Here is a 24,349-nt window from a genome sequence, read left to right as displayed (position 1 = left end):
AGGTCACATCAATGATTAGCAATGTAGAAATCTAAACCTAGCTTTTCTGACAGCAAATCCTTTACTTTGCCAGTCACACTACATCTCTCCACCTCAGTGTCTTTGCTTAACATTCTCACCGTCTTGAGTCCCCTCTGCCAACTGAAAGCCTCCTCGTCTACCAGGGCCCAGGTTCAAATGTCCTTACGTGGCAAAAACCATAGCAAGGGAATATAACGTAATCTGCTTTTCATTTAACTGAGAGCCAAAATGCAGGCTGGAAATGATTTCTTCTCTTTATAATTAATTTTCTTTGGGGAATTTTTATTATCATTGTCTTAGAAAATGTATTGTTCAGGAAAGCTTTGGGGATGATCAAGCTAATTATTAGTGCTGCTTTTATTTCATATATACCATATGGAAGGGCATAAACGTTTTTCAGGTCCTAAAACCTCAAGAGCTGTAAGTGCCGTACATAACACTTGGTGATAAATTAACACGATCCATTAGAAGAACTTTTTTACCATAACCACACTTGTTTTTGATGGGAATAAGTGAGTGTCCACAGGTATGACAATCACTCTTGCTTCACAATGTGGAACTATATGATATATTAAGTTATTTCAAAAACAATCTTTTATAATCTGTTATATATATTCTTGAAAATTAAAGTCCATTGCCCTAGTGAAGCCATTCTACATCTTAAGAGTTAGCAACACATCCATCCCTGATCAGGACTATACCCTTATCTCCTAAATTAAGATGTAATTTACGAATGGATGAAATATTTATTTCTCTACAGCTAAGTCTGAACATCAGTCAGTACCTGATTTGTATTTTTGACTGGCATATAGTCCTCATCTTCTTTTTCTTCAGAGCAGTGGCGGGTTTTCTTCTTGTGTTTTTTACTTGTGTGTGAGTAACTTGACTTTGAGTCTTCTGCCTGCTCATCTAGTATAAGATCATATTTTGCACTGCAGCAGCTAGTTAAGGACAAACGTGAGAACTGACACCGGTAATACATCAAAACATAAGAATCTGGTAAACAAAGGAGGCCATGAGGTTAAAGATAGCTTTTTAAAGCAAGAAGCATCTCAGAAGCATAGAGTATATTTCTAAAACAAAACTAATTCACATTTTACTTCATTAGAGAGTCAGGAAAAATGGAAAGAACACTTGTCTTAAATAAACGGTTATAAATTGGTAAGTGGGCCAAAAATATAGAGAGTAAAAAAAAAAAAAATGAAAACTGTAAGTAGCATAAAAAATAAGGAAGCATATTTGTCAATAATGAAAAACTTAAACTTTGAAAATGAGGCACATTTTTAACTAGAAAAAATTAAGACATTATAAACCCCAATGCCAGAGAAGCTGTATAGATGAAAAAGACACTCATGTGACTCTTCTTTTGAGTGTAAATTAGTTCAGTCCTATAGGAGAAAATTTAGCAATGCATATCAATAGTTATCATGTTTAAATTCAAATAAGAATCTATAAAAAATAAAATAACAGTAAGTTAAAAGAACACAAGCACAGCTGTCCCTCATTATCCACAGGGGATTTGCTCCAGGATCCCCTGAGGATACCAAAAGCTGCAGATGCTCAAGTCCTTTATATAAATGGCATGGTGTTTGCATATAACCTACACACATCCTCCTTCATACTTCAAATCATCTCATTACTTAAAAACCTAACACAATGTAAATGCTATGTAAACAGTTGTAAATACAACATAAATGCTAGTAAATAGCTGCCTGCACGGCAAATTGAAGTTTTGCTTTTTGGAACTTTCTGAAATATTTTTCCTGAATATTTTCCATCTACATGGATGCGGAACCTGCAGATACAGAGGGCCTATTGTATACATAACAGGATTTTTTTTTTTTTAGGATTATTTTTAATAACAGAAACTAAGAACAATAAACAGCCTAGTAATAAAGATATACTTAAATACATCAGGGTATTTCAACTGATATATTACTATAAAGGAAGTTATTAACAATGACAAATGAATGCTATTAAATAACCTGGAATGGTGTTTATAAAAAATTAAAAGTGGAAAAAGCTTGAAGCAAAAAATGTATATACCACACAGTGATTATAACTTTATAAAGCTTTATAAAAGATCAAGGCGTGGGGCTTCCCTGGTGGCGCAGTGGTTGAGAATCTGCCTGCTAATGCAGGGGACACGGGTTCGAGCCCTGGTCTGGGAAGATCCCACATGCCACGGAGCAGCTGGGCCCGTGAGCCACAATTGCTGAGCCTGCGCGTCTGGAGCCTGTGCCCCGCGACGGGAGGGGCCGCGATAGAGAAAGGCCCGCGCACCGCGATGAAGAGCGGTCCCCGCACCGCGATGAAGAGTGGCCCCCGCTTGCCGCAACTGGAGAAAGCCCTCGCACGAACCGAAGACCCAACACAGCCAAAAATAAATAAATAAATAAATAAATAAGAAAATCCTTTAAAAAAAAAAAAAATACTGCTCTATTTAAAAAAAAAAAAAAAAAAAAAAAAAGATCAAGGCTTGAGAGGAACAAGGAGAAATAAAAAGTATCATTTGCCTAGGTGGTAGAACTATGAGTGAATCATTTTTAAATTTCACATAAATGTTATAAAAATTGTAATAATATATGTTTTAATTCAGAAATAAGTGTTTAATATACTATGTCTTAGAATAAGAGAAAATGTAAGACTATTAGACCCTCTTCTAAAAATAATCTTAAACTCTAAAACAGATTCTGAGGAAGGCTGACAAGGACTAGAATAGTGGTTTTCAAAAGAAAGACTAGGAGGAAGCCCAAAACGCACAGCTATTTTAGTGGCGTGTGGGACTAGAGTAACAGTAGACACACTTCCCTCAGGACTAGGGTTTCACATGCCACAGCTCTACGCTTCCTCAGCGATGTCTCATGCAGTAGGAAAACACTGCAACTTCTGGCTCTTCACAAGACGGCTAACGACAGCTAATCAGCCTGTACCATCCTATTATTACTCCATTATCTCCAACTTCTTTTCTCCTTTATACCATGTTGCAATGTTTCCACAGTACCTTCTGGATGGTCTCCTTCTCCAGATACAAATTCAACAGTCCTTGCCTATGATTTCACCTCAGTGTTTGCTCTACACATGCTGCTCCCTGGCCAAAGTGCTTCAGAGTGGGCTTCCCTGGTGGCGCAGTGGTTAAGAATCTGCCTGCCAATGCACGGGACACAGATTCGAGCCCTGGTCTGGGAAGATCCCACATGCCGCGAACCAATTGGGCCCGTGTGCCACAACTACTGAGCCTGCACTCTAGAGCCCGTGAGGCACAACTACTGAGACCGTGTGCCACAACTACTGAAGCCCGCGTGCCTAGAGCCCGTGCTCCACAACAGGAGAAGCCACCGCAATGAGAAGCCCGCGCACTGCAACGAAGAGTAGCCCCCGCTCGCTGCAACTAGAGAAAGCCCGTGCGCAGCAACGAAGACCCAATGCAGCCAAAAATAAATAAATAAATAAATAAATATTTAAAATAATAATAAACTATTTTTAAAAAGTGCTTCGGAGCTTCAGAGTGTTTCAAACTACTGATCATAATCCATCAATGGGGTGTAAAATCCAGTTAGTGGGTCACCAAAAGCCAACATTTTAAAATAACATAGACTAGAAAATAGAGTACATGGCATCTAATGAAAATATTATTTTATAACACTGTTGTTTCAATTGTGTGTGTGTGTGTGTGAGAATGATTATACTTGGACTGTACAGAGTCAAGATGTAAACTGTATTTAATGGATCACAGATAAAGAAAATATTGATAGTATCCCACCTCAGCCCTCCTCTCCCCCCATATTCAAGCTGTAGCTTTAATGTCACTACTTATAGTATTACTTGAGGATCCTCTGACCCCTTGCCTCTATTATGAGTCCCATATCCCACAGATGCACTTCTCTGCAACATTCTAGACATATTTAATTAATGGTGATTATTTAATGTCTGTTCTTAATGTCTTTAAGGTCCAGGGGCTACATTTCATTGCGAAACTTCACTGGGCATGTAACAGATGCCAAATAAGTATCGGCTGATTACTTGTAATATCACCAAGACACTTGCGGTATCTCTTCCTTCCTTGCTCATCCACTATCTTCTATTCACCACTACAATCAAGACTTTTAGAAGATGTCAAATCTCTCCAAAATCCTACTTTGTGATCGCCCTGTCCTCTCTTCCCCAATTACTTCCCTGAGGTCTAGTGCAGCCAAGTTAAACTTCTCTCTTCTACTTCTATTTTTGAATCTTATTAATGGTTTAACAGCACCTTCTCTCTCATGACCTATAAAGTACATCCCATGTCTTTCTAATTGACTTATCTGTACTTAGATTATCATCAGAATCCCCATTCTTCACCATGGTAATAATGTATGTGAAAATATATATATATGTGCTACATATGAAGACATATGTTCTGACCCTCTATAATTGTACCTATAATTTGTAGATTACAAATGACTTGCTAAAATGAAACCTATCAATTACCAGGAATGTAAAGATCATCCTACTGGGTCAGATTCATGAATTCCTTTCTCTTGTTCAGTATGCTGTTTGTGAATAATGAATAGTGGTTTGCACCAGGACATGCCTGTCTTCTCCATCAACTTCAAAAGGTTAAAAGCAGCACTGGTCAATACTAGCCATGGGTAGTGGTTTAAATTTGAATTAATTAAAATTAAACAAGTTTTAAAATCCAGTTCCTCAGTCCACTTCACGCGCTCGATAACCACATGTGGTTAGCAGCCATACTGGACAGTGGAGACACTGCACATTTCTATCACTGCAGGAGGTCCCCTTAGACAGCACTGGCCTACAGACTGATTCTCAAACACACCGAGTTCCTTTCTTAACTCTCAGTAATCTATCATCTTGAATTTAAAACACTTTAATACTAGGTATCCTTCCTTTTCAGCCTGAACACCTGCTATGCGGGGAAGATGCCTCCTTCTACTTTATACTCCACAGCTGACCTTCCTTTCATTTGTCCTACACACTTCCCTTCTTCCAGCTGCAGTTTCTAGTGGTTGGCCTCAATTTAATTTCAAAGATTTGGTGAATAAATCTCAAGTGTATTCCATCCACACCGTTTATGATTCTAAGATTTCAATCATACCCCCTCTAATGCCCATGTTTTCAGACCAATCTTAGTTTACTGTTTGGTTTGTCTGTATGTGAAAGCCTCTTTTCATGCTGATTATGTCAGTATACTCCAGACTTTATCCAACTCTAACACCTTAGAATGCTTTGTGCATTAGACAGCCAATACAATAAAAAATATTTAACAGGTCAACCTGATATTCATCTTTCCTGATGAATACTTGGGAAAAAAATGTCTATATAGTATGGGTAAACAGAATCCCTAAAACACCAACAGAAACTAGGAAACAAGAAACTACCTACGAGAAAGAATCACAAAAGAAATAACATTTGCCATGTATGGAGTGATAGATTTATAATGAGAATATCAATGAACAAACTAAAATGACATAATATGAAATAACATTTGCCATGTATGGAGTGATAGATTTATAATGAGAATATCAATGAACAAACTAAAATGACATAATATGAAAAGTATGTTTCATTGCTTCTTATTTGTCTCAGCCTAAAACTTGAAAGAATCTATAAACTAAAGGGTCAAGTCAATGGATTTCTTTTTAATCCTATAAAAGTCAACTTTTGTACACAATAGGAGCCCAATAAATATTTGCTGCTAGACTGACAATGTATTATGCAGAAAGAAGCAATCTAATAATGTAAAACAACAACAGGATTTTGTTATCTACATATTCACCAACTCCAAAGAAGTTAAACATATAAGAAGGGTTAACACAAAGCGTTTAGCTTAGCTATAACAAAGAAATTTCTGACTATGAGAAATTTAAAACATTAAGATTATATATAGAAAATACAACTCTTACCTGCAGATCTTCTGAGAATAAGAGATAACCTTAACCTAAGTGTAGGGAGGTAAAAGAATTAAGCTCAAAACTTCTTTCAACCTTAACTTTCTCCATACAATAGAGAATATACTGAAAAAGCAAAGTATACATATGTAAAATGGTGAAAAGAGGTAACAATCAACTAAGTGATTTCTTCACAAACCATCTGGATTCAGGAACTTGTCTTCTATAGCCTTTTTATAAGGTATCACACTCTAATCTCCAGATTGGATGGTCAATACATATTGACCAACTGGTTCTTGTGAAGGATACTCCTGTTTGGGCTTTACTTTATCTTTCAGAACCAGATTAGATGTTTTATCCTGTTCCTTTTCATATTCCTTGAAATCACTCTTGGTGTATTTCCCACCTATTTAAAAAAAGAAGAAACAGCCTAGTAAGAAAATCACCTGATTCATCAAGAACAATAATTATTTTATAAGAGGTATAATATATAAGAACTATTTTATAAGTGGCATATATATCAGGGGATAGAAAAAGGCTGAGAAGAAAACAAAAGAATCAGAGTAATTCATTCTCCACCACTATTTTAACTGAAATCAGATATCCATTTTGCTAGGTAGCCAGATGCTGCCCCCTAATGACACACATGAATATTACAACACCAAACTTACAAATCCTAAATTACGCAGTGAATACAATCACTGGAAAATAATTCAGGGTTCAAGTAGAGCCATTAAGTCTATGAGAACATTAGGCCCAAAGGAAATTGAGGGCTTGGGACCTGTGTCTGAGATCTGAGAGGCTTATAAGCATCAAAGACGAGATGAATCTATTTGGCAATTCCAGAAGCTCTGTAAAGGAAAAGGGCCAGTAGGCCAAGTTTCATATAAATGTGAAACAGACAACTGTAAGAGTTAAAATACTGGTAACTGTAACAAACAGGCACCATTTCATCACTGAAAAATACGCGCCATGTGTCTGCCATTAGAAGTCTCACTATGGATGAAGCAGTTATGGTATATAGTCGAAGGAGCAACAGATCAAAGTGAGAAGTTTTGGATTCAAATCTTGACTCTAGTGGGAGGTCCTAGGTAGGACACTTCAATTCTCTGAAAGTCATTCTCTTCATTTAGGAACTGAAAATAATATCAACATTTCACAATGCTGTTGGAATCATTAAACAAGGCTATAAGGAAAAGTACTTAGCACTGTGAATGGTACACAAGATATGTTCAATTTTTTTAAATGTTAATCCATAATATACAGAATTATCTCAGGAACTTCCCTGAAGTGGTTAAGAACACAGTGGTTAAGGCACAGTGGTTAAGAATCCACCTGCCGGGCTTCCCTGGTGGTGCAGTGGTTAAGAATCTGCCTGCCAATGCAGCGGACACGGGTTCAAGCCCTGGTCTGGGAAGTTTCCACATGCCGCGGAGCAACTAAGCCCGTGCGCCTCAACTACTGAGCCTGCGCTCTAGAGCCCACGAGCCACAACTACTGAGCCCGCGTGCCACAGCTACTGAAGCCTGTGCACCTAGAGCCCATGCTCAACAAGAGAAGCCACTGCAATGAGAAGCCCATGCACCGCATCAAAGAGTAGCCCCCACTCTCCGCAACTAGAGAAAAGCCCGCACGCAACAAGATCCAATGCAGCCAAATAAATAAATTTATAAAAAATAAATAAATAAAAACACTGCATCAGCAATCAAAAACCCGTAGTATTTCAGTATACACAGATTCAACCTTAAGTTTGTTATGCTACCACTAGCAGAAATTTATTTGACATATACATGCATATGTAGGATATGTCATACGTGTAGGGATAGGACCTAGTACACAGATCTTTTCAATTTTGTACCATATGACAACTAAAACAAACAAACTTTATAAAAAAGAATTTTTTTTTTTAATTTATTTGTTTTTGGCTGCGTTGGGTCTTTGTTGATGTGCACGGGCTCTCTAGTTGTGGCGAGCGGGAGCTACTCTTTGTTGCGGTGCGTGGGCTTCTCATCCCGGTGGCTTCTCTTTTTGCGGAGCACGGGCTCTAGGCACATGGGCTTCAGTAGTTGTGGCACACGGGCTTAGCTGCTCCGCAGCATGTGGGATCTTCCCAGACCACGGCTCAAACCCATGTCCCTTGCACTGGCAGGTGGATTCTTAACCACTGCGCCACCAGGGAAGTCCCAGAAAAAAGAATTTTTAAGAGTTTTGCATCTAGAAGAGCCAAACCACCAAATGATAATTACTTTGGAAACATGTTATGTCTGCAATGGGTAATTATAAGTGATTTATAATACAGTCAAACATAGAAAATATATTCATCATCAGTTTAGAATACACCTATACATCAGATAGAGAAGGACAAATATCATATGATATCACTTATATGTGGAATCTAAAAAAATAGTACAAATGAACTTATTTACAAAATAGAAATAGAGTTACAGATGCAGAAAACAACCTTATGGTTAACAGGGGGATGGGGGAGTGAGATAAATGGGGAGATTGGGCTTGACATATACACACTACTATATACAAAATAGATAACTAATCAGGACCTACTATATAGCACAGGGAACACTACTCAATACTCTGTAATGACCTACATGAGAAAAGAATCTAAAAAAGAATAGATATATGTATATGTATAACTGAATCCCTTTGCTGTGCACCTGAAACTAACACAACATTGTAAATCAATTATACTTCAGTAAAAGTTAAAAAATTTTAAAAAATACAAATACACACACATACCCCCATCTTATATACTAGATAGCAGCTAGGTAAAATCAAATAGCAGGAGTTACATCACTGAACATTTCTAATTAACAGCACTGTCAAAAGAGATACACACACACACACACACACACACACACACACGATGCAAAGCAGAACAGAAACAAAGGAAGATGAACCAACATACCTTTTCCTTTCCATTTAACCTTTGCAACAGACTGGCTAAAGTCCACATGTATTCTTCTGTCATCTATAAGTACATTGTCCATCTTGAAGAACGCTTTCTCACAATCTTCTTCCTGATAGTAATTATAAAAACTCAAGCATAAATCTTTATAGGAAAGATTTCTGCAGCTAGAACAAATACTGAAAATACAAAAAGTTTCTTGTTACTAAAACTAAAATTTGAATACTTACTATGCACCAAATGCTGTTAAATGCTTTGCATCTATTATCTCAATTAACTCTGATAACAACCTTCTGAGGTATTACCTATTATTACCTCCATTTTCTCAAAGAGGAAACAGAGGTTTAGAGCGGTGTAGAAGTTGCTAAAGGGCACACAGTTGGCAAGGGCGAGAGCCAGGATTTGAACCGAGGCAGTCTGACTGCAGTGCACATACATATACTTACCAACTGTGTTATACAAATCCATAGTCCCTTTTACTCAAAACCCAAAAATATCCTGAAAACTGTTTCTATAAATTTGGTGTTAAAATCCACGTGACAGCAAAACCTAATGGAAGGATAAACCTTAACTTATTCTACTTAGAATGAATATTCATTTGTCTTCACAGCAGAAGTATTTCTGTGATTATGGAATGCTGACCCAGAAGTGTGCCACATAACCCAGAGATATGTGTGTTGCGCGTGCACACACACACACACACACACACACACGCAGTATTACATTTCTAAATTCTGAAAAAGTCTGAAATGGGAACAGCTACTCCCAAGGGTTTTGGATAATGGATTGTGGGCCTATGATACCAAGGTCTATGTTACATAAGAATTCTTGTCAGTAACTTCGCAAGCCCCACATCCCCATTTCTGACATCTGAAGACTAGAAATGACACATTTCAATCCAGCACTGATCAATTTTCTCCTAGGTCCCTGGAAACTTATTTTTTGGTCTGTTCACAACTCAACTAGAAATAATCCAAAGAGAAGCAGATAAAAGAACTAGTTATAATCATATTTATTTACAATGTATGTCAAGAACTAAATGGAACATAAACTCCAAGGGACAAAACTTTATTCATCTTTGAATCTACATCATTTAGACCATCATCTGGCACATGGTAGGCAATCAGTGCATGTTTGATAAATCTGACTGATGACCCTTAGGCAGGCATAATTCCATCACTGTGCCATTTCCCCAAAGAGAAAGTTCTCAGATACTTTTTTTCAGGAGGATAATATTTGCAAATACTCAATTTACTTATACCTAAACAACAGTTAAGGAATCTCTTCAAAATTTAGATTAAACACAACATTGTAAATCAACTACACTTCAATTAAAAATTATAAAAAACACATATGGAAATGCATGCAAAGGACAAAAATATCCAAGAAAATCTTTAAGAAGAACAAAGTTGGAGGACTCACACTACCAGATATCAAGACATTATAAAGCTGTAGTAATTCACACAATTTGAGAGTGGTGCAAGGACAGACAAACAGACCAGTGCAACAGTGCGGCATCCAGAAACAGATTTTACACATGTGGATACCTGATTCATGACAAAGTTGGTACTGAAGAGCTATGCAAATGGGTCAACCTTTTTAACGAATTTTGCTGGGTCACCTGGCTATCTTATGCAAGAAAAATGAAATTTAACACAACACACATAATATACAAAAATCAAATTTCAGATCTAAATGGGAAAGATAATTTCACAACAAAGCTTCTAAAGATAGCATAGAGAATATTTTCATGACTTCAGGTAGGCAAACATCTTTAAAAATAGGCAATAAGGAAGAAAAGCTGACAAACTGAACTAAAAATTAGAAATTTCTGCTTATCAAAAGACACCATTAAGAACGGGAAAAAGGTAATCCACTGAGCAGCAGATACTTGCAACACATACAACCAAAAAAGAGTTTGTACCCAGAAAGTACAAAGAATTCTTACAAATCAATAAAAAGGCACGAACACCCAATCCCAAAGTGGCCAAGTCTTGAACAGGTATTTCATTTTTATAAAGGACGTTTAAATGGCAATAAACATATGAAAAGGGGCTCAATCAGGAAAATGCAAAATAAAACCACAATAAGATACCACTACACACCCACCAGAGTGGATAAAAATTAAAAGACAGACTATACCAAGAGTTGGTAAAGCTACAGAATAATAGGGACTCCCATACATTGCTAGTGGAAGTGAAAATTAGGATAATCCCTTTGGAAAGCTGACTGGAATTATCTCCTGAAGCTACACCTACTCTATGACGCAGCAATTCCCTCTTGGATATATACCCAACAAAAATGCATACATTTGTACACTGAAAGACATGACAGAAATGGTTTAGAGCAGCACCATTCATAGTAGCTAAAACTGGGAAAGACCCAAATGTCCATCAACAGCAGACTGGAAATCTAAATAATGTTATATATGTGCAATGAAATACCATATGGCAATGAAAATTTACATACACACAATAAAATACTATATGTCAGTGAAAATTTACATACACACATAAAATACCATATTTCCAATGAAAATTAACAAAAAAGTTAAAAGCTACATGCAGTAATGAACACATCTTACAAATGTTAACACTGAGCAAAAGAAGCTAGACACCAAAACCACACATTGTGTTTACACTGATATGAAGTTTAAAATTAGACAAAATCTATATCAGAAGTAGCATCAATGGGGAAGTTTGTGGAAGGGGACACAGGTGGGGCCTCTGGGATTCCGGTAATTTTATTTCTGCTGGCGTTTTATTTCTTGACCTGGGTGGTGATTTACATGGGTGTATTAACTGTGATTAATTCATCAAGCTGTTCACTCATGAGCTGCACGTTTTCGGCATGTATTTCATTCCTCAGTTTAAAAAAGTTTTGATCAGATTATCCAAAGCATAGAGAACTTGCATAACATGCAAAAAAGACTCAGCGATGGATACTCACAAAGAGGCTACCGCTCAGGAGAATTATGAAGCAGAATAACGTAGCTTAATCTAATTTTCAAGAAAAGAGAAAGGCTACAAAAGATTCACCTCAGGGACTTCCCCGGTGGCACGGTGGTTAAGAATATGCCTGCCAATGCAGGGGACACGGGTTTGATACTTGGTCCGGGAAGATCCCACATGCCGCGGAGCAACTAAGCCTGTGCGCCACCACTACTGAGCCCGTGTGCCACAACTACTGAAGCCCGCGTGCCTAGAGCCCGTGCTCCGTAACAAGAGAAGCCACCGCAATGAGAAGCCCGCGCACCACAACAAAGAGTAGCCCCCGCTCACCACAATTAGAGAAAGCCCGCGCTCAGCAACTAAGACCCAACGCAGCCAAAAATAAATAAATAAATAAAAGATTCACTTCAAAAACTGGAATGTTGAATCATGATAAAGAATCCATAGATTCTAGAACCACTCTATGCTCTAAAGTTGACCTGAACTATGTATTCATGGCAAATGGTATACCTGCAGAAGATATTAGTCTATCTGCCATAAACAAAATGAAATTATGTTTGTAAGCAAATAAACAATATAATCTATGCTCAGTGATGCAATAACACTGTCAAGTTGACAAAAAGTATTCATAGCAAACTAAAGGTAGAGATCTCCTTTCTGCTGACACCAATGTACCTTGTAAATATTATTTCTGGTACACCTGACACAGTGTCTAGGTATAATGTGTTATGTGTCTGTCTTCCTCAACCCTCCATTATTCATCTTGTACCCCTAGGGCCTACTGCAGTGCCTGAAATATAAAAGGTGTTCGACAAGTACTTTGGAATAACTATAACTTAGAATGAGCTACTATTGGACATACTTCAGTCCAAAGCTGCAAAAAGAAATAACGTAGCCTAGCAAAATGGCTAAAAACATTGGGAACAGCATCAGACATATCTAAGTTCAAATCCTAAGAGCAAATACAAGCTTTTGTATTTACTTATCAGATGAAGAAAAGTGCAAAGAAGAAATAGAATTAATATAAATGTTCCTAGTCACTGTATAAGTCACATTTAAATTTGATGGTTTTTTTTAAAGAATTACACTAAATTTATGAGTATTAACAACATTTTAAATCTGAACAATTTTATAAATATGGGTGGTAGTTAATATTTGTTATATAAAATGTTAATTGAGTTATTAACTATTTCTTTGAAAATAAAACAGCAGGACAGAAGGCTATGACATTCACTAGGTACATGATTTTAAACAAGTCATGCTACCACTGTGTGTCTCAGTTTACTTATTTGGAGAAGGAGGACAGTACCTATCTCAGAGTTGTGAGGATTAAATGCAGGTCAAATAGCATAATGCTTGCTTAAAGAAAATTACTTGAGTAACATAAGCTATCATTCTTATTACAGATCTAGAAAGTACCATCTAATCTAATACTCAAGTTTTACTTATAAGGAAGATAATGCCTAGAAAGAAGAATTCTAAATAAACTGCCAAATATCATAGAATAGTTGGTCAGTGACAGAGCTGAAATTAATATCTAGATCATAACACCCAAACTGGTTCTCTTTCTATTACTCAATTATTATATCTACCTAAATAGCACTGAAAAATTATTTATAGAATGTGAAGAACTTTACCTAAAAATTTAAAATTTTAAAGATACATTCATGTAGGTTGAAACTGAACCTAAAGTAAAGATACATATATTAACATTGATAGATGTTAAATTTATCCCCTATTTGAATATAACAAAGTTATTTTTCTTGGGTGCCTAAAGAAAGGGCAAACTAATTTTCTAATCTTAGAGACTAGAAAAAGTTCTATACATTTTCACATTTTAATACCATAGAACAAAAAAAATACAAATTTAATATATCTATATTATGACCTACTTTTTCAAATTCAATAAAAGCATAACACAGGGATTCTCCAGTCTTCCAATCCCGGATAACTTCACAACTGAAACAAAGTTTGGAAAAAAGTGACTTTAAAGAAAAAGCATTCACTCTTACTCTTCAAAAGTAAAAAACAAAATAGGCCAAAGTTAAATTCACAGAACTATATTTCTCCAAATTTCTTCAAAAATAATTATTTTTTAAAAAATAGTTCACCAGTCTAGAAACTAAATTATCTAGATTCTACTATAAATGCCCTATCTAGGCCTACAATCCTAAATTCCCAAAACACTGAGGGAAGAATAAATAAAAATATTTAATTTTCCTTTGGCAAAGGGAAATTACTGCTAAAAATCCTTTTAAATTGTAATTTATTTCTAGTCCAAATACAGATGAATTACAGATTATCTAATGTCACTGTAGAATAATGCACACACATTCATGCATATACACATGTTTAGTAAACTTACGATTTGGGGTTTTTGAATTTTAATATAAACCAAGCTCAAATGTAATCACATAAGTCTAGCTATTATAAGAACTGATCCATCTTAACCAAGTGAAAGGGCCAATAAGGTGGAACTTAAAGCACCTGGCTTAATCCTTTTTCCTCATGTATCTCAAGTCTCATTTTAAACACATGAAATGAAACAGGGATATAAAACATTGTGAGAGAAAGGAAAAGTAATCACATTATAGCATATGGTTCAGCTGTTACAATATTTAAGTATACATTAAAATGTAAATATTGAACAAAGATCTAACCAAAATTATGATACAACCAAAGTAGTAGGCAGGGAGAATGAAGAGGGCAGGATAGAAATAGAGGTGAATCCTCATCTTCCTTAGCAAGAAGTCAGAATATAATGTCTCCAATTTAAAAATAAGAAGTAGCAGTATAGGAAATATTTTTATAAAGATGATATATTATAAGTGAGTAGAGGAATAAAGTCAGGTAGTCTTTTATAGAAAGATTTTTCTTTCAATAGGAAGAATAAAGAATGGCTTCATAGAAGAAAAAACATGAAATGAAAGGAAATTCTAAACTTAAAATATTTTTTAATCAATTACAAAATATTCCCCTTTCTCACAGAAACACTAGCTTCATAAACTTTTGCATTAATAATACAAGGAAAATTAACCAAAAGAAAAATTTTAGAAAACTTAGATTCAAATTAATTTTGACATAGGTTGCTGGTAATTCTAGGGAGAATTTAAATGAGATAGATATTTAAAATATTAAAGAAGAATACTACAGAACTAGACTTAAACTGTTCCATTCAGTTCCTGTTTTAGAATTGAAAATGTCTGTGCTGGGAGTGAGAGAATCACTCAATGTATAATATATACACACACATTACAATATATACACACACATATATCTACACATACACATATACATGCATGTTTTTCTTCCCTACTGTCCAAGAGATTCATCTGTAGAACTCACCCGTATAAAATTCACCTAGAGTTCACAGACTCATCAAAAATGTTATTAGAAAACCACCAACTAATACCTAGTTTTTCTAAATCTTTCACTAATTCTAGAGACTACCTTCTTATTGGCCCAAATCTTGAGAATATTATCTCCAGATCTTCATCTGTGGTCACTGGATTCAATTTACACACAAAGAGCACATTTTCTGGAGGTTTAATATCTGCATCAGGTAGGTCTCCCACCTAAATGATAAATAAACAAGAATATAAATCAACTCCTTTATTTAATTCGCATTCTAAACATCCAGTATTTAGCCCACAATGCTGATTCCCTGAAATATTTAAATTTACATTATAAACTACAGGCTCAGGAGAAGAAATCTTAAAGATTTCAAAATTCAAAACTCCATGCTTCCAGGCAGTAACAATATTAATAGCCAAAATATTTACCCGGCCCCTACTTTGTGTGAAGACCATGTTTGGCACTTCATATACATGACTGCCAATTCTTAAAACAACCATGCAATTTCCATTTTACTTTTCCGTGAGTAAAGTAAAATTCATAAAGGTTAAATAACTAATTTGCCCAGGGCCACACAGTTGTAAGCAACAGAGTTGGGATTTGAACCCAGGCCTACCTGGCTTCAAAGTCCCAATTTTATCTCCGCTTTTTCTTTCTTCAAGTATTTAATATATTTTTGAAAGAACTGATGTAAAGTATATCTAAGTTATGAAGCATGAAAATAAAAACACCCATGATGCCACCAACTAGCTTAAGAACTAAAATGTCCCCTGATTCCATTATCCCTCTGCCTCTCTCACCACGAATGAGTTTTTTGGTTTTCCTTTCTGGCCATTCCCTTACAGATCTTTATAGAGTTTTGCCACATAAGTATATACCCCTAAGTAACATACTGTTTAGTTTTACTTGTTTTTAAACTTTTGAAAAATACTGTCATGCTGAATCTAGCCTTCGGCAATAAGTAATGCCCAATTCTTCTCCACATTATTGCTCAGTATGGAACACCAACAATTCCTGGATAGTGTTTCTAGCTTTTTAATCTCACCCTCACTATCATCTTCTACTTCAGTCAAACCAAAGTCAACTTCATGGTCAACTACTGTGCTGAGCTGAGCCTACCACTTCCTACTAAAGAACTAGAGCAGATGACAGTAAGAGAAAACCATGATATGATGATGGTGTTGTTTTCCTTGTGGGAAAAGTATGTTTACCATGAGCCTTTAGATGGGGAAACAATATTCCTTCATACATATATTCAAAAACTCTCAGAGATGATTTCAGGTAAGATTACCATATAAAGTGTTTCCTCTTGGATAAACACATTAAAAAAGAGAGAGAGAAATCTTGGAAATCATAAACAGTAAGAAGCAACTGAGCCAGTAAGATCTGCTCAGTGTCTCTGAAGTCTATCAAAAGATAGCAATAACCTATGCCCAATAAGCAGCATTACAACATATATGGGGAAGAGCAAATCAGTAAAAATCCCAAAAGGCACCTATAATGGCAGAAATACATCTAAAGGAAGCACAAATGAGAAAAAAAGTTAATGAGTTAAAAAAGAACTTGTTATACTACTTAGTCAAAGATAACTTTAAAATACTACAAGGAAATTTAAAATATTCGTAACAGCTATGAAGGTCAAAACAATATTGCAAAACACTAGCTGAATTACCATTACATTATACACAAATAAATAAAAACCGATGTTCTTAAAAAATAGAGGAAACTTGTTAATTGTGAGAATTGAAAGGACACAGGATCACGTAATAGAACAGCTAAAATCCAAAACACTGACAACACCAAGTGCTGACAAGGATGTAGGACAACAGGAAGTCTCATTCTTGCTGGTGTGAATGCAAAATGGTAATTCAATTTGGAAGAGAATTTGGCCGTTTCTTACAAAGCTAAACCATAAAATCCAGCAATTGTGCTCCTAGGTATTTACTCAAATGAGTTAAAAATTATGTCCACACGAAATTCTACACACAAATGTTTATAGCAGCTTTATTCATATTTGCCAAAACTTGGAAGCAACCAAGATATTTAATAGGTGAATAAACAAACTGTGGTAGACCCATATGAAATATTATGTAACAATCAAGAGAAATGAGCTATCAAGCCATGAAAAGACATGGAGGAACCTTAAGTATACACTGCTAAGTGAAAGAAGCCAATCTGAAAAGGCTACACACTGTATGATTCCAATTATATGACATTCTGGAAAAGGCAAAACTATGCAGACAGTAAAAAAAGATACTGGTTGCCAGGAGTTAGGGGGATGAACAGGTGGAGCACAGAAGACTTCCAAGGCAGTGAAACTATTCTGTACAATACATGGCATTTGTCAACACAAAGAGTGAATCCTAATGTAAATTATGGATTTTAATTAATAATAATTTATCAATATTGGCTCACCAATTGTAACAAATGTACCACACTAATGCAAGATGCTAATTAAAAAGGTAAACTGTTGGGGAGGGTGAAGGGAGTACATAGGAACTCTCTGTACTTCTTGTTCAATTTTTCTGTAAATCTAAAACTATTCTATAAAATAAGTTCTATTTATTAAAAACAAAACAAGAAAAGGAATCCACAAGTCCACATTGATAATGAATACATGATAAGTAGCGATAATAAAGGAGTGCTCTTCCTTACAACAGAAGGCAGGCTGACAAGTGTGGAAAAAACGGCGGAGTTGGGAAATCACCACTTTGCACCCATCAGAGTCAAGATTGGTTCAAGCAATAGTCATGGATGGCTAAGAAATCCAGAGGGACAGTTTGACAAGGAATAAGATATCTGAAGGTCTCAAAGTGCCTTGCTACAGATGGCTTACTAGTTGCAAGGGGAAAACAGAAACTATGCAGTGGAGACCCCAGACAATGGATTACCCTGACCAAGTGATCAAAATGAACACCTCCCAATGAGAGGCAGATGGATATTATCCACCTCCAGATGTGACATCTGAGAAGGATACAATGTCACCTATGTAGTACTCTGGCTATGGGTGTATATATAACCTGAATCTTAATCACAAGGCAACAGCAGATAAACCTAAATTGAAGAATATTCTACAAAATAAATGACCTGTATTCTTCAAAAATGTTAATGTAATGAAAAACAAGGCAAGTTAAGGAATTCTTCCAGATTAAAGAGATTAGAGCAACATGACAACTAAATGCAACAGATGATTGATCATGAGCTGGATTCTAGACTGGCAGGAAAAAAAAAGCTATAAAGGATATTACTGAAGTAACTGACAAAACTGGAATGTAGACTGTAATTTCTATCAATTTTAAAGTTCATGATTTTGGTATCTGTACTGTGAATATGTAGGATAATATTGCTGCTCTTAGGAAATACACACTAATGAAAGAGAAAAGATATCTGCACCGCAATTTCAAATGGTCCCCCAAAATAGTATGTGTGTATGTGCATGTATAATCAGAGACAGAGAGGGAGAGGAGAGAGAGAGAGAGTGAATGATCAAAGCAGATGTGGCAAAATGTTAAAAATGGGTGAATCTGGGTAAAAGGTATATAGAAGTTGTCTGTGTTATTATTTGTAATTTTTCTGTAAATTTGAAATTATCTGAAAATAAAAAGCTCAAAGAATATTAACCCCTCTTATTCTGGCATAAACTTTCTATACTTTGTTGATGAAAGCTCTGATGATAAGCTAATGTTCTTTCCCTTATAAGTCACTTACTCTTGCTGCCCAGGTGCTCAAAGGGTTTTTCTTTTAAGTCCAGTAATTTTCTTAGAATTTGTATTGGTGTTGGCTATTCTGGGTCAATATTCTCAGATAACACAGTGTGCTCATTAAACTGTGCATTTTTAATTTTTTTTAATTCAGTAAAGTTTTCTTGAATTATAGTCTTTAGTATTTGTTCCTTCAGACTAGTGATGCTAATACGGATTTTAAAACAGGTAATGAACCTGAAAGCTCTACTGTATAAAATAATGATAGTAATAAAAACTTAATTATTATCTATCCATTCCAATATTATTGATAACCTACTACGTGAAAGGTATACCTATTCCACAAAAATAAGAAACAGAAAAAATGCCTAGTAGGTCAACTAATCACGTACTGAATAACTGTTCCCCAAACGACTTCATATTGCTAGTAATACAGAAAAGAGTATACTTTAGAGTGCTCAATTTCTGCCCAGGTTTTATCCTGTACTTAGTATTCTACTATTTAATCTCAATACTTGAGATGTACAAAGAATTATTCTCTAATATACTTAAAATTCAGTCCAAGAAACTCTTTAAAAATGAGGTGAGTATAAACAACTGAAATCCAATTAATATTTGTAAGCTGGATATCCACTTCCCATTTTTTTAAAACGGCACTTGGCACTATATTAATAGTGGAATCAAATTTGTTTACTTTCATATGTGTTATTATGTCATACAAAATTTAATCCAGAAAAAAACTCTTAGCTAAATTTTTTAATATTTTAAAGACTATCAAAAAGTCAGAAATAAACTCACAATGAGTATGTATTAAATATACTGCTGAACAACTATTTGAAAAAAGTAATTATCTTACCATTTCCAGTAGAATAGCTTGAGTTTTGGCCTCTTTTTCTGCCTTTATTTCTTCTACTTCTTCAGCCGATCTTCCTTTGAAATCATCAATTTCTTCATCTGCTCCTATTCGACCACTCTGTAAGGCAGAAGTTACTCATATATATACTTAAAGCATAGAAATATCTAAGAAACATGAGAGACATTATGCTTTATTCTTAGTTCCATCAAATGTGTTAGAACATGTTTCACAAATGTGAAACAAACTTACCTCTGAAAATTGATTTAGATGAATTCAATAATACTAGCCAGACTAGGCATCTAATTTATTTTTAAATCAAAATAAACATTTATATAGGAACTATCTGGTATCCAACTAAGTACTGAATACAGAAGATAAATGGTCTTAGAAATTAAGCATTAAATCGCAACTATAAAGATAAATTCAGCTTTGAGGAAGCCTCATACGCAGAAATTTTTACCTTAAAAGATCTGAGGGAAAAAGTCTCCATTATGCCACAGAAATTTCTGGGTTCTAGCCTGGCTCAAAAGTATCCCCAGTTGAAAAGTTCCTTCACAAGCTGATAATTTAATTTAGCCTTAAAGCTACACTCCTATCTAGAGTTAAGATATAAGAGAAATATTTCCCCAAGGTATTCATATAAGCTTCCAGAACTAAGGAAAGAATATTAGGGAAATAAAAAGATAGGTAGAAAAATGAGTATCTCCCTGGAAGAGAAAAAGAACTCTAAACTTGTCCTAGTATTATTGATCAAGCAAGATAATCATTCTGAAGAAGTAAGTTTTAATAAGGTAAAAAGTAAACTTTATGCAAAACATTAATATGTATGTACATTCAATCACAAGAAGACTCTACTTACATCTAGTTGTTCCCTTGTAGGTTCTGGTGATCGATCAGGAATTAATAGATCAGGAGGATCATCAAATGGATCATCTAAAATCACTGTATGATTTATCCTTACAAAATAAATCCAAGTCAAATGTTACATTTATGTCATTTCAGAATCCATGTTTTACTTTTTATAAAAATTATAACAAATATCTTAAGTATCTCTAACACCAAAAAAACCCATAAGCTCTTAAATTTTATTGCACAAGGATATTACTAGTGTATACTTTCACAATTAGTGTTACTGTTTTTGATTGTTTGATATTATATATTATATTTATTACTCTGCATTACGCTAAGATGTAATATAAATGACTAAATCTTAGTAATTTTGTCATATCTCTCAATAATCTGCATTTTTTAAAAGCTAAAGGATTAGTAATTCCTCCCAACATAAGCATTTATAATTAGTACAAGTATTTTTTTAAATAAAGGTCTTCACTATTATAAAGATTCTTATAGTCACATCTTAGAATTATCCAAAAACCAGTCCTACATATGCCATCCCCATTACCTGTCAAACATCACATATAAAACATTCTAGTACATTTCAATAGCAAACTGTAACCATACCTGATATCTTGATATGGTACAAAGTCCTTATCAACAAAGGTCTCATTAATTTTCTTAATTATGTCCATGCCTTCTGTCACCTCACCAAACACTGTATGAACACCATCAAGGTAATCTAGATTATCTCCTGTTGTAATAAGAAACTATATAGAAAGACATAGAATAAATACAAATACATATATAATTCAAACTGAAATCAGTTACAAAAGACTACATTAATAGCATGAATTCTCACCTACTTGTCACTACTACTAAGTATAAGGCACAAAGCTTAAACATAAAATATCAATAAATACAGATGCTCTGATTGTTTAAAATACTTGAACAAACCAAATCTCAGTTTTTTCACATGTAAACTGTGAGGAAAAAAAAGCATCTACTCCAATGGGGCTGTTGTGACAATGAATGAAAGGTGCTCAACATGACCTGTTTTGAAATAAGTAATAAACACTGAAAGGAAACGGGCCACACTGTGAACAGTGATATTCCATGAATGGTGGGATTGTAGGTAATGTTATTTTCATCTTTGTGCTTTTCTGTATTTTCTAAATTCCTCCCAATGGACATGTTTTACTTTTAAAGGAACAAAATAATAAGGATTTTTTTAACATAGGAAAAAATAGTGTCATGTTTTTCTTCTAACAAATATCTTTGATTGAAATTCTCTCATTACTAGATAGTTTACAAAGATAATTTTGTGGGTTCCCTCCAGCAAATCTCATCTCCTCACCCATTTCCTAACCTGAGATCCATGCTGATCACTGCCATTGTTCACCATGGACACAGTGCCCTTCTTCCTGTGCTTAATTCTTGGCACTTTTTCAGCATCGAAAAAGCTTGCTTGATCACCATACAGTTGACTAAAAATACATATAATAAGGTTATAAAATATAAGTATACTCAACATGAAATATAAAACTACTAGGGTTACATATAGGGCGCTAGGGTTAACATATAAGGTTACCATTTGTTTTTGGTTTTTTCCGGCTGCACGCATGGCTTGCGGGATGGAACCCGTGCCGCCTGCAGTGGAAGGGCAGAGTCTTAACCACTGGATCGCCAGGGAAGTCCCAGGTTACCATTTCTTTACAGAAATGCCACTATGATTCAAAATATTCCTTTTATTTGCTATAGACTTTTATGGAACTTGGGGAAAATCTATATTTGAACCATATTTTAAAATGCAGACTGAAATATGCTACTTAACATTGTTAAGAGGTAATTCTATTTTTACTCATTTGAAAATAAAAGAACTTACCCAAAAACTGACTCTCCTCCACGGCCAGTCCCTGTAGGATCACCAGTCTGTATGATAAAATCCCTCTATAATATATAGGATACTTTGTTAATTCAGAGAGCTTGCTAGATAGTTCCAATAACAAAGAACATGAGGGGCTTCCCTGGTGGCGCAGTGGTTGAGAATCTGCCTGCCAATGCAGGGGACACGGGTTCGAGCCCTGGTCTGGGAAGACCCCACATGCCGCGGAGCAGCTAGGCCCGTGAGCCACAATTGCTGATCCTGCGCGTCTGGAGCCCATGCTCCGCAACAAGAGAGGCCGCGATAGTGAGGGGCCCGCGCACCGTGATGAAGAGTGGCCCCACTTGCTGCAACTGGAGAAAGCCCTCGCACAGAAACGAAGACCCAACACAGCCAAAAATAAAAATTTAAAAAAAAAATAAAAAAAAAGAACATGACTAATATCCACCAACTCACCTGTACATTGTGAATAAGGCAATAATTGTAATATTTTATTTTGCACAACTTCAGGAAATTCAAGCAAGCTGAAAGAAAGTAAATAGTAAATTTATCACAGTAGTTCACAAATATATTTTTAACCACGTAAAAGCACAGTTAGTATAGTTTAATTTCTAAACTACCATACAGAAACTTCCTCCCCAAATGGTCAAATGTCCAAAGCCATTGAAAAAGGTAGTAATCCTAGAAAAAGGCAATATGTTTTAAATTATCACCTTATTCTCTTTTTCTTTTGATTTCTTGGGCATCTGAACTATATAGAAAACTGAAACTTATCTGGGATAAGCAATCATTTGTTGATGAATTGATTTTTTTGTAAGAGAAAAAAAAAAACTAAAGAGGACACTATGATTGGAAAGGAGCTAGCAGAGTATCTGAAAATGGGTACAGATTATTTATATTAGAGAAAACAAAATATCTGGGACCATTTTTTTCACAATGATTAAATAGCCCTTCACAAAAATCCATATACTTATCATGTACCATGTTTTTTAAATAAAGTCACTCATTTATCCAATAAACACTGACTGAGAATCTTCTAAGTACCTGTCACTGTTGTTAGGTCAAATGCCATTAAATCTTGATCTCTGCCCTTAACAAGTTTATAGACTAGTTGTAGAGAAACATGCTAACAACTTCTCAAGGCACTAAGCTAGAAACCAAACAGACAGAAAGACATATGAGGCGGTCCCTGCCCTCAAGGAGCTTACACTAAACTAGGGTCCTTACACCTGAACACAAATAGTTACAATAGTGGGCACACCTGATAATACCATCTGTGCACTTAAATGGTACAAAGTTTAAAAGTGGTTTTAAATATGCCACACAAGTTGAAAAGAGATTGTTTCTGGCTGGGGAAATGAGACGACCTCCTGGAGGCTTAAGGGAACATTAAAAGAACTGGATTGCCAGAGAGTAGAGAGTGGGCATTTTAAGCTGGGAAGACATTATGAAATACCCTGGAAGTGGGAATTTAAATGTTTTGGGGAGGGTCCAGGAGACTAGTCTAACTTCTATAACTTCTCCAGTGACACAGAGGAATAGAGGATTAAAAAGCTGGAGAGGTAAGATGAAGCCAAGTTATTGGAGGGTCTTGAATATCAGGCTTTTGATCATTTTTCTAGAAAAAAAATGTATTCCTGGAGTTACTGTTAAACATATAGGAATAGTCCTTTAACTAGAAAACAAAAATAATGAATCTAAGTAGTGATCAACAATGGTTGCCAAAATCTTTAGGTGAAAAGCTAATGGGAACACTATAACAGATATATCAGGTAGACGGACCTGAACCACTAACCAATTTTAACAACACAAAAAGATCCAACCAGACATCAAGTGCCTCCTGAATGTGATGCAGTTGGAAGTACAGTCTACCTGATGTGAAATATTCTTGCCAAAAACATTAAACCTGAATCTGATCAAGGCTCTGGATCTA

At 35.4% G+C, this 24,349-nt stretch overlaps 1 protein-coding gene across 1 annotated transcript in view; it reads right to left on the bottom strand.

The window, feature by feature from the left end:
- The window catches only part of PPIL4 (peptidylprolyl isomerase like 4), a 33,653-nt gene that overhangs the window by 5,871 nt on the left and 3,433 nt on the right, over positions 1 to 24,349 (bottom strand). Inside the window, exons 2-12 of the mRNA XM_007196895.3 lie at positions 22,873 to 22,940; positions 22,417 to 22,481; positions 21,901 to 22,018; positions 21,159 to 21,301; positions 20,557 to 20,653; positions 19,698 to 19,814; positions 15,237 to 15,361; positions 13,679 to 13,745; positions 8,836 to 8,947; positions 6,222 to 6,318; positions 806 to 953 (exon numbers count right to left, since the gene is read on the bottom strand). Of these exons, the coding sequence (XP_007196957.1) occupies positions 806 to 953; positions 6,222 to 6,318; positions 8,836 to 8,947; positions 13,679 to 13,745; positions 15,237 to 15,361; positions 19,698 to 19,814; positions 20,557 to 20,653; positions 21,159 to 21,301; positions 21,901 to 22,018; positions 22,417 to 22,481; positions 22,873 to 22,940 (1,157 nt within the window). The remainder of the gene's footprint in view (positions 1 to 805; positions 954 to 6,221; positions 6,319 to 8,835; positions 8,948 to 13,678; positions 13,746 to 15,236; positions 15,362 to 19,697; positions 19,815 to 20,556; positions 20,654 to 21,158; positions 21,302 to 21,900; positions 22,019 to 22,416; positions 22,482 to 22,872; positions 22,941 to 24,349) is intronic.

Source organism: Balaenoptera acutorostrata, chromosome 14 (genome assembly GCF_949987535.1).
Source record: "Balaenoptera acutorostrata chromosome 14, mBalAcu1.1, whole genome shotgun sequence".
NCBI lineage: Eukaryota > Metazoa > Chordata > Mammalia > Artiodactyla > Balaenopteridae > Balaenoptera > Balaenoptera acutorostrata.
The sequence above is the reverse complement of the archived record's forward strand: the minus strand, read 5'-3'. Positions and strand labels throughout refer to the sequence as shown.